General features: G+C 41.4%; 1 protein-coding gene across 1 annotated transcript; it reads left to right on the forward strand.

Annotated features, from left to right (window-relative positions):
* Nucleotides 1–1051: 1051 nt before the first annotated feature.
* On the forward strand, nucleotides 1052–4620 carry LOC147629086 (ACT domain-containing protein ACR3-like). The gene is made up of 7 exons (XM_086812947.1): nucleotides 1052–1162; nucleotides 1433–1478; nucleotides 1641–1755; nucleotides 1861–1928; nucleotides 2253–2840; nucleotides 3327–3431; nucleotides 3564–4620. Exons 1-7 carry the CDS (start codon nucleotides 1092–1094, stop codon nucleotides 3918–3920), a joined length of 1350 nt encoding a protein of 449 aa, XP_086669073.1. The 5' UTR covers nucleotides 1052–1091; the 3' UTR covers nucleotides 3921–4620.
* The last annotated feature ends 7305 nt before the right edge of the window (nucleotides 4621–11925 follow it).

Consider the following 11925-nt stretch of genomic DNA (forward strand, 5'->3'; position numbering starts at 1 on the left):
TGACTTGGCTTGGGCCATGGGGGTTATAGAACAATGAATGCTTTCGTGGGCTTCCATGAGTATCAAAATCTCTGTGAGAACGATGCCCATTAAAAAATCAAGGGTGGAACAATCAAGGACGTGGAACAATTAAGTGTCAAATGATAAGAAGAAATAGCAATGGATAGAGAAGTAGTTTCCACGTTCTCACCACAATAAGATAATGAAAGATAAGATGTGTTGGTTAGAGATGTGCAGGAGATAAGAGTAATGAAAGGTGGTGTTGTAAATGAGAGTATTTGATAAGTGTGGGCTTCTTTTGGTCATGTGCAAGTTTCCAATTGAGAGAGAGAGAGAGAGAGAGAGAGAGAGAGAAAGAGGGAGGGAGAGAGGGCTTCTTTTGGTCATGTCCAAATTTCCAATTAAGACTCAATGTGTGTGTGTGTGTGTGTGTGAGAGAGAGAGAGAGAGAGAGAGAGAAAGAGAGAGAGAGAGAGAAGAAGAAGAAGAAGAAGAAGAAGAAGCTCTTTTAACGTTGTAAGAACAATCCCAAGAGACCAAATATGATCTATCCGACGGGAGTGAGAGAGAGAGAGTGTGTGTGTGTGTGTGTGTGTGTGTGAGAGAGAGAGAGAGAGAAAGAGAGAGGAGGGAGTCTGAGAGAAGGGTGTGTGTGTGTGTGTGTGTGTGTGAGAGAGAGAGAGAGAGAGAGAGAGAGAGAGAGAGAGCCCGAGGGAGACTCTGTGAGAGAGAGAGAGAGAGAGAGAGAGAGAGAGATGAGTGTGTGTGTGAGTGCGTGTTTTGAGGAGTTTTGGATTGTGATGAATTGATTGGGAAAGGTGTGTGTTTGACGAGGAAAGCTTGATGAATCAATCATGGGGGTGTGTTTTTTTCTTGTTGGATGTTTTCATAACTCACTAAAACACAAGAGAGACTGGAATTGAATAGCCTCCTGAATCAGACAACAAACACGTGTAAAACACACGAGGGAAAAATGGGGCTACAGTAGCCTTCTTAAAGCAGCTTTCTTCGGCGGGAACGTGGAACAGAAATTTTTCAATTGTTTTTTTTTTCCCTTCTTAAAAAATCGAGTGCCCCATTTGCTGTCGAAAATGCAGAGTCATTGCTCGCCTTATTTTGATCCAGATTATGAGAATCTCAGCTCAAGAATTAACCCCCCATGGTACTGCCCAATTTTCCCAAAAAAACAAACCTGCAAAATCTCATAAAAAGCATGCATTCTGCACCGGTTTTCTTTCCAAAAAAAACAAATTGAATTCAAATATTTGAAACATGGTGGTAAATATACGCAATAAGCTGCTGCATTATTCTGCCCTTCACTGAATTTTTGACAACTCTGGTTCTAGAATTTCGAACCAAAATTCAAGCTAACTGCGCCATAATTTACCTTTTCTGGGTTCTAATTTTTGCGTTTACTCTTCCATCTTTGCAGTGTAATGATTGACAATGAGACAGACGACAAATTCTCATTGGTGAAGGTGATTAAGCATCAATAAGCTCACATAATAGGATGGCGCTTTTTTTCCCCCCCCCCCCAAATTCGAGAGCCTAAAATGCTGAATTTTTGTTTTCTAATGCTTGCGAATTTCGCTTTTAATTTTCTTTGTTTTTTTTTCTCTCTCTTGTGAAATTGCTTTCAGATTGCAAGCACTAAAACGCCAGGTGCTCTTCTGGAGGTGGTGCAAGTGCTCACTGATTTGGACCTCGACATCGCAAAAGCTTATATTTCATCTGATGGTGGCTGGCTCATGGATGGTAATTATTAAAAAGAGATTTGGATACAAACCCACGGAGATTTTATTTATAAAAAAAATGAAGAGATTAATGGGCACCTAATATAAAGTGATCTTGTTTGGGCAGTGTTCCATGTAACAGATCAAAATGGGAACAAAATCACAAATGATCAATTGATTGACTGCATACAACAGGTAAAATATGTATGCAAGCATGTATGTGCGTGTGCGCTTGTATGCATGCATGCATGCATGCATTTGTGTGTGTGCATGCATTTCTGTGTGTGCATACATGCATACAAACACGCCTGCATGTTTGTATGTGCCATCATTAATGCTGCAAACATGCATGCATACATCAGTATGCATACATGTTTGTATGTACCATCATTAATGCTGCAACTTTATATGTGGCTTTGCACATGCGGTTATTGAAATCTTGCAATTGCATCTATTGATTTGGAGCGGTTTCTGTGACCTCACATGTGGCATGCTATCATACATGTATGTTGTTGACAGTCTCTGATTGCAAAGAGTACCATCGCCAACTCTGGAGAACAGTCTTTCACACAGCACACTGTTGTTGAGCTAACAGGTCAAGATCGGCGCGGCATTCTGTCTGAGATCTCGGCAGTCCTAGCAAGCTTAAAGTGCAGTGTGGTAGCAGCAGAAGCGTGGACACATAATGGCCGCCTTGCATGTGTAGTCTATGTGACTGATGAAGGGACCAATGGCCCCATTGAAGATGTGCAGAGGTTATCCACCATCAAAGAGCAACTAAGCCATGTGTTGAGAGCCAATGATGACAAAAGGGGGGTCAGGATAGAGTTTTCTAATATGGGTTTCATGCACACAGACAGACGCTTGCACCAGATCATGTTTGCAGACAGAGATTACCAGCCATCAGACAATGCCGGAGAGAGGCCAGGTGCAGCCGATAAGCCTTTGATCACCATAGAAAGTTGCACAGAGAAAGACTATTCGGTGGTGAATATCAGCTGTAAAGACCGACGCAAGTTGCTTTTTGATATTGTATGTACTCTGACAGACATGCATTATGCGGTCTTCCATGCAAGCATACATTCTGACGGCCATCATACACAACAGGTATGCTTTGGTGGCCGCCATGTGGCACTTGATATTCTCATCACAATCTCATGACTATACATCCGTTATACATGTATTATGCCATGACTGCACATCCGTCATACATGTATTATGCCATGACTGCGCAGGTGCTATACACGTGTTATAACTTATGACTACACATGTGCTATACATACAACTCTGCCATACATGTGCTATACATGTGCAATGCCATGACTACATAGGTGTTATACACATCATGACCTCTTTTGTTTTTTTGGTCATGATCATGCATGTGCTATACATCTGTTATCCATGTGCTATACATGCTTTATGGCAGGACTACACATATGTTGCATGCACATGCAAGATTATGTGTATTCTATGCCTGTCTAATGTTTGTACTGCACATCCTCCTTGTGTGCTAATTAACTGTGAGATTATTTGTTAATTAGCAGTGACATGTGTGTTGGAACCTTGTTGTTGGGTGGCCATGTACTTGATCAGGAATACTATATCCGCCATGTGGATGGCTGTGCATTGGAGACAGAGTATGAGAGCCAATGTCTAATCAAATGCTTGGAAGCTGCCATAGAGAGGAGGGTATCAGAGGTCATTCATTTCACCCTTAATTGTTAGGAATCTGTGATCAAATGTACTCTTTTTTTCACTACTTTAATGGGTAGGTTAAAAAACACCTGAGTGTCTATGTTGGTCTCATTTTTCCTATGTCTATGCTTGCAGGGTCTTAAACTCGAGGTTTGCGCGAGGGATCGGGTGGGCCTGCTATCTGAAGTGACTCGTCTTCTGCGAGAAAATGGCTTTACAGTCACAAGAGCTCATGTGAATACCCAAGGGGATAAAGCATGCGACACATTCTACATCTCAGATGCCTGTGGAGGACCTGTGGACATGAAAGTTGTTGATGTGATGAGCCAGAGGGTCAGCCCAATCCAGCTCCATATATTGGAGGACGGCTCCGATGCCTTTGAAAAACCTTCCTGCAGCTCTCAACCACAGTCCATATGTGCTTTCAAGGATCTGATCAAAAGCCAGTGGGAGAGGACTTTGATGAGCTTGGGGGGCTTGATCTATTTCTAGAGTATACAGTAGACAAATTTGCAAGTGTATATATGCATTGGTAATTTGCAAGTGTATAGGCATTGGTGAGTAAAAAACTATTAGCTTTTCTCGTGTGATGAGGGCTCATTAAAGACCTTGAACTGAAGCCCATCGCATGCCAAGTAAGAGGCTCTAAGGCCTTCCTCAAGTCCAATTAAATAAGAGGAATTTAATTTTGAGAAAGCTTAAAAAAGGGCAAGTCCATGAAATCGAGGTTTGGGAAAATAATTATCCATCAGGAGCACAAGAGGTGGCAGCTTTCTTAGGAAGGAGTGTGGGGACTGGCCTAAGATAATGCTACAGTTGGTAGCTCATGAAATAGGTTCTCTATCATATTCATTCTAAATGCCACCACAACCATTGTGTGATGCCATGTTGTGCATGCAAGCTGCCATGGGGACTTTTTCCATGGCCAATGTAACTTGGCCTTAGAATCTTGGTGTGCAATTAACGAGGGAGAAAGCTTTTTGTGTTCAACCTAAAAAGACCATTTCTTAGAGCTATGTCCCATGCAGCTTTTGTAGCACATGGGAAGGGGCTCCTCTTCAGCTCGTACATGCTAATCTCTGTGGAAAGATGAGTACAATTGCACCTATGTCTTCACATTGATAGATGATTAAAGTAGAAAGATAAACTACATGTTCCCGTGTAGGGAAGGCCTTCTGTTCGAGGCATGCCAAGACAATCAATGTGCTGCAAAGAGAGAATCTTTTTTTTTTGAGGGCCTTTTGAGGCTACCCATCCCTCTTTCAAAGTGAGAGCTCTCTTCTATCAAACATAGCTCACTAATCTCTAGAGCCCTTTGGTATCTATTTTTGTAATATTACCTTTAAAATATGAACTTGCTCTCTTCCTTTCTCTCTCATTTTCTCTCCATAAAGATATGTAAACAATGCCAATTAGTCATTACTAAAAGATATCACAACACAATAAAAAACAAATAAAACACAATGTTATGACATTGTGATATTTATCCATAAGGAGATCAATATCCAACAAAAATCAAACCCAAATAACCATGCATGTAATCTCTTGGTCAATTTGAAAAACATATCTAAAAAACAAAATTCATATCAAATGTCAAGGTTTGAAAGGCTATCATTGAATCTAATTGCCCAAGCCATAATGAATTAATTCTAAGGCCATCACTAAATCTGATTGCCCAAGCCACGATGAAGTTTGTGTCTCTTATGGTGTATTGGGGGGTCAGAGTGATGAGCTTGTAGAGTTATCCTTGCAAAAGGATGTTGCATCAAGGCAGAATGACTATGTTGAATCCTCCTTGCTTGGGATGGAAAATATGTAGAATGCACTTGGTATGGATGCAAAGGACACATTGCCACCTTATGAGGCCTTGCAAGATGTACAACATGATATATGCCATGATGCCCTCCAAGGCACCCATGCATTGTGCACATATGTAGTAGAGACTATGCAGAATCTAGAACAGAGTGAACATGTTGACATTGGACTTCCCCTCCTATAGCATTATGGGAGGTGGGTTCAGACTTTGATGAAACGTGATTGCTCAGCTCCAGAATCAAAACCACTTTTTTACCATGAGGAATCGAGGAGGAATCTCATGGAATGTGTAGGGTCCACCCATAGTAGGAGCCCCAAGCATATCATTGGATTGTTGGAGGAGACTTCAACATGGTTGAGCACCCCTCTAACAAAAAGGGTGGCTGTGAGGGTAGAACACACCCCTTGGAGAGAGCCTCCTAGGATAGATTCAGACTTTCCTTCTATGGCAGTGATTGTTGGATAGAGGATGATTTCCAAAGGAGGCCTAACTCTTTATCTTACTCATGGCATGACCATAGAAGCGAGGATGGATGCATCTTTACATGGTTGGATAGATTTTATGTGGATGATTGGGGAAAGGAGGAGGTTCTATTGACATCTTGCCTGGTATTATCAAAGCAGATCACTGCTCGATTCTTGTGCATCATGGAACTTGGTAGAGAGAAGGGTGTACCTTATGTTTGCATCCCAGACTCGCTCTATCAGGATGTAGAGACCTCCTTGGAGTTAGAGAGATTTGGAGGCTTTGTGATGATGATCTTGACCCCTAGGAGAGACTTGCCTTGGCCTTGGAGAGGATTAGCTAGCACTATCACTTTCTTACTTTGGCCAAGAAAGAAGAGGATTTGTACAAGGAGCAAGCTATCAGACGATGCACTTCAAAGGGAACACAAGAAGCATCCTAAGTCCCCTTGGATCCCAGATATCTTGTCCACTGTGAGCTGAGTTACAGGTGGCCATAGATAGGCAGGCTAAGTTTGCATTTCATGCTAATCAAGCATTTTGGACCTAGATGGGTGATAGATGCAACAAACTATTTTTCTTAGCGCATGGACCTATGCACAATAGGGATAATTTGAGATGCTTGTAGGATTCTCAGGGAGAATTTCACACTGATCCAAATAAAGTGAGGAGTATTGCATTAGATTTTTATCTTGATCTCTACAAAGGCCCAATAGAGATGTTGCACAACAGAAAGTCTAGGAGCACATGCATAGCCTTATTACAGATGATATATGCACCTCTTTGGATGCCCCCTTTTCAAAGGATAAGCTAAGACATGCTTTACATGTCCTCTCGAAAGGAAAGTGCTCAAGGGATGATGGTATCTCTCCATCCTTCTTTTTGTAGCGTTGGGATTACATTGGTGATGATGTTGCTACTATTCTACAGGAGATGCGGTGTACTGGTATGATACCTCCTTTTCTCATGGAGGGTCTTATCCACCTTCGCAAAAGGTGGGGACAAGACCAATGTTAGATAATGGAGGCCCATAACTCTGCTTGGATCTGCTTACAAAATCTTAGCAAAGGCAGTGAGAATGAGGCTTCAACATGTTCTTCAGAGAGTTATTCATGATACACATAATGGTTTCCTCCAAGGAAGGAATATTTTTTATAATATCTTTTCTTTCTAGGAAGCTATGGGGTGGGCTAAATCTAGCCAACAACACCTTGCCATTCTCTTGCTGGACTGAAAAAGCTTATGAGATGACAGAGTGGATTGGGACTTCTTAGAAGGCATGATGGCGAGGATGGGTTTCTCCCTAGGAGTGGATCAGAAAGGTCTCTTGCATGTATAGGGAGGCCCATAGCACAATAGCATAGTTTTGGCTTGCGGGGGGCATGGTGACCGCTTTCAGATCTCCCATTCTATGAGGCAGGGATGCCCCTTAGCTCCACTACTTTACCTTATAGTAGCGGAGGCTATGAGCAAGTTTCTTAGGGTTACCCCAGGGGTTTTGGGCCTCAGCCCTCTTCGGCAAAGGAAGAGTTATTGGACCTAGAGTTAGCAGATGATACTACTATGTTGTTGGAGACCTCTCACAAGCATGCCTTTGTGCTTTCTACACTACCTTGGAGAGGTTTTATTTGGCAACAATAGGCACCACCATCAATTGGCACAAATTAGCAGGATTCTAGATTAGTGACTCTCCATAGATAGATTGGGGTTTGGATGTGGGGTTACTTGGATTGAGAGAGGATGCACTGCTAAATACCTTGGCTGGTAGGTTGGCATTGAAATCTCTTGTGCATAATAGTTTTCTCATGTGCTCATGAGCATTAAAAGCAAACTTCAACATTGGAGTAGCAGGAAGCTTGATTTAGCCTCTAGAGCCTTGGTAGCTAACCAAGTGCTACTGCTGGCGATTGCTTGGTTTGTTACATCATACTAGGTTTTTCATAAGGGATGCATTGGTCAGCTTTGTCGGCTTATTCGAAACTCCCTTTAGTTAGGATTAGATGGCAATGTACACACACTAGGGCAAGAGTAGCTTGGGATACCATTATTATGCCTGAGGGAGGATTGAACATCATTAACCGTAAGGTGTAGTGTAAGGCTTTACTTTGTAAGCTGGTTGTCAAAGGATTTCTTCTTGGCACTAAGCCTTGGAAGGACTTCTTCTATAGTAAATTATGAGGTGCACTCTAATTAGGGGGGGTGATTGGATCTACAACACACATTTTATCTTTTTGGATATAAAGAATCAGCCACCTTCTTTGCCCTTGGGTGGTGAGATCTCTTATACAAGCTTGGGATTGCACGAGGAGATTCTTGGTTCATATTCCTGTGTTGGGTCAGTTGAGGAGGCGAATAGGCAGCACATTGGAATGACTTGATTTTGGATGAACATGGTAGACCTCTTGGGGAAACCACGCATATCCAGTGGGATTCCTGGGTGACTCTTATCCCCTTAGTGTTGGATTGGAAGAGGCTCACGAGCCTCACGGAGGATGAGATAATTCTTTGTACCCAGCACTTGAGAGGAACTAGTCAGAGGATTATGCAGATGAACATAGCCATATCCAACCAAGGAACTTCAAGGAATGGCCTCATCACTTATGGTTTGGGGTATTTTCAAGGAAAAAGGTACCTTTTCAGGTCATGTGTCTTCCCACTTTGGAGCCACTTTGAGTGAGGATGATGCATCAATTTTTTCTCCATTTAGGATGAATGGATGTCTTGGGTAGGATATCATTGAGGGTCCAATCGTTCGAGTGGCGAGAGTTGTGGGTGGGGTAGGGAAGCATTTCTATATTGATCCCCCTTAAGGGATGATTACGAACTCTTGGAGCCTCTGGTTATATGATGGTTGTCCTATCAAATACCTGCACTAGGACCTCGCTGAGTGGGAGTGGAGGAATGCTTTTAACCCCATGAAAAACATGCCCTTCTTCAATTACACTGTGCAGAATGCCAGACAACTGGTTCTAGGATAAATCCAAAGAGTCCCTACTTTTAGACCTTATTGGGAGCCTTATGGGATCACCCTTAACATATAAAGAGCTTTTTAATAAAGGTTATGACACTTGTATAGGGAAACAAAGATTCTCTTTTATTTGGCTTTCTCTACATGGTGGCCTTGGCACCAACTAATGAAGATTGATCGTTGACGATAGCCTAGGTTATCCAAGATGTGCGAGAGCTTCAGAGATAGTATACCATTGGGAGGCATACAATTTGGATTGCAATAGCACAAATTTTTTGGAAGGATGAGAAGGGAGAGGCACAAAGGATTTGGATTCTAATAGAAAACCTTTTTGGAAGGATGAGAAGGGATGCCTACATTTGTTTTGGTGCTACTGCTTGGTTAACATAGTCAGGCCTACAATAACTGAGGTCTGAAGAGAATGACAGAGATATGATCATGAGGGTTACCCAGGGAGTGGGTCGGTGGTGATGTCTTCAAGACATGCGAGAGTCGGGCTATGTATGACTCTAGCACAAAATCTGGACACTATATAGCATCACCCTAGCATATTTAGAAGGTTAGATACACTAAGGCCATGGAGGGTGCATCTACTTATAACATACAAGTGGCATATAACTGCCTCCAACCAAAAAAACATGAGGCAAACATGGAACCATCATCTTTTTCACTATCTCTCATATGGCACCTTGCTGGTAGCACAAGACACCAGGTTGGTTAATATTTCCCCCTGCTTGATCTGAAATCTCCCTTCTTATAAACTTTTTCATTATTAATATAAGTCTCTTTTTCAGAAACTTTTTTAGTCATACTTTGGCTCCATTGGCCCCCTCTTGTTTGGATCTACTAATGCTTCCTCCAAGCTGGCTGGCTCCTGTACTTTCATTTTCTTAGCCATTAAGGCCACATTGACAGTGTGAGAGTAGAGTCCCCCTTCTGCTCCTCTATTGATCACTTGGATCTATGAATAGTTAATGGATCTTCTATGATTGTTGGCGGAGCTTTCCCATCCAAGTGTTGCTTCACCCATTTAGGATATGGCCCCTTCTGTGGTGTTGTAGGCTTATCTTCTTCATCATCTAATGAACCCACCTCTTCTGGAGTTGGTACTATCATTGATGATTATGCCTATTGGGCTACTTCTTGTTGAAGGATAGTGTGGATGGAGCCTTCTCCTCCACCAGATGTGGATTGTATTGTCGGTAATCCTTTTACTCTGTATTATGCCCCAAGAAGTTACACTTCTTGCTTTTGGAATCTCGCTTGGTTTTGGATGAATCTGGAACATGCACAAAACAATCACAACCAAATGTCTTGATATGCAACCGACGGTTTCTTGCCTAAATAAGCTTCTTGAGGTGTCATGCCCTTCACTGCCTTTGTGTTAAGAAAATGCATTCTAGTGTTAAATGCCTCGGCCCAAAAAGAATTATGTAATCATTTTTCTTTAAGCATACACCACGCCATCTACACAACAGTGCAATTCTTGTGCTTTGCAACACCATTTGTTATGGAGTATGAGAAACTTGATCATATGCTCCTTGTAACAAGCACTAAACTCAATGTGAATAAAACTTCTTCATCATCATGTTTAATGTCTCATTCTCTACCAAGCTATGTCATATTTTGATTTTTATAAAAACTTCAGCCTTATCGCAAAAAAAATACACCCACATATTTCTGCTAAAGGCATCAATCATCAGTATAACAAGTAGGAAGAACTCTTGTTTTCTTGTGGAAATGCATGCCGATGATTCTTGCCCATCATACAAGCTTTACACATCTGAAATTTGTGAAAAATGATGGTAGATGTGCCACAATCCCATACCTTTGCATCTTTTTCAAGATTACATAGCTCTGGTGCCCAAATCTTTCATGCCATAGTTTTCTTATCCCGACATTGGCTCGAGTTGAAGCCGATATTTCATACAAGTTGTGCCAAATTCCTCTCTCAACAATGACATTGTAGTAGGCATATGTGATGACTACACTAGCCTTCAAGTCATGGCGGTTAGCTAAACAGACATCAACCTTCAAGTCAGGGTTAGCTAAATAGACATTCGATTCCTCTTGAAATAAGGAAAAAAACTTCGAGTATCACCATTGAAATAAAAGAAATGATACCTGAACCCATAGTTGGGTATTTGGCATTATTTGTGTGATGACCGATACTAGGATGGACTCTCCCATAGGCTTTAGGGAGGTATACAAGCCCTTTTGATTGGCCATACGTCAGGATGCTCTATTATTGATGATCCAAGAACCATCAAATGTTGAGGAATGTTCTACCTTTACACAAATTTCTTCTATTGCCACAAAAAATTTCAATTTCACTTCAACAGTATTCTCGAATCCTTCTTTAAAGGCTTCAAAGTGCCATTCTTCTCATCTACTTCCTTCAGTCTACATGATTTGACCACATGACTAGGCTTGCCGTAGTAGAAACACTTTGCCTTTGATTTCTTCTTTTTCTCAAAGTCATAGGAGTCACTGAAGCCCTTCCCCTTGCCTTTCTTTGTGTTTTGGACTAAGTCATGGGTTCCATGCTAACCCTAGGCACGATATATAGACTAGTTTAGCAGCCTTAGTTTATCATTGAGTTCATTGTATTCAAGCATTCTTATAAGAAAGACATCCTCCATCCATATTCTGCCTAGATCACCATAAAATCTCCTTATGTGGAGAAGTGGGGTGGGTAGATAGCCATCAGGTTATAATCAAGTTTGCAAGCAGTAATATTGTTTATTGTCAACTTCTTTATGCAATTCAGTGCTTTGTATTATGTTGATCCTACTTTCTCTATTGTGTATTCTTATAACAATGTTGCATCCACAACGTTTTCCCTCAAGCCCTTCATAATAACATGGACAATTTGCCTAAAATCTTCCCCAAATAAAATGACTTTTCTACAAAATAGATTATCCAAACACAAATTATATATCTTAAGGCTATACCTACTAGTGCTTCAAAAGCATATCGATGCTATGCATCATGGGAGCGTCATCCCAAATATGATCAGCTTACAAATCCTCAAAACCTCTGCAAGTTGCCCATGTATAGGGATGTTACATGAACAACAATTAAACAATTGTCTAAATCAAATGGTATCTTGAACCTTGAGTCATGTGTTGTTAGACTATTCACCAACAAAGCAGTCCTAAGGATGCAATAGCTAGAGAAACATGGATTTCTCCATATAATAATGCTAACATGCAATTATATAAATATGTCTTTCCTAATCCTCCTGGG

This window comes from Cibotium barometz, chromosome 18 (assembly GCF_041138505.1).
Source record: "Cibotium barometz isolate CiBa-2024 chromosome 18, ASM4113850v1, whole genome shotgun sequence".
Classification (NCBI taxonomy): Eukaryota; Viridiplantae; Streptophyta; class Polypodiopsida; order Cyatheales; family Cibotiaceae; genus Cibotium; species Cibotium barometz.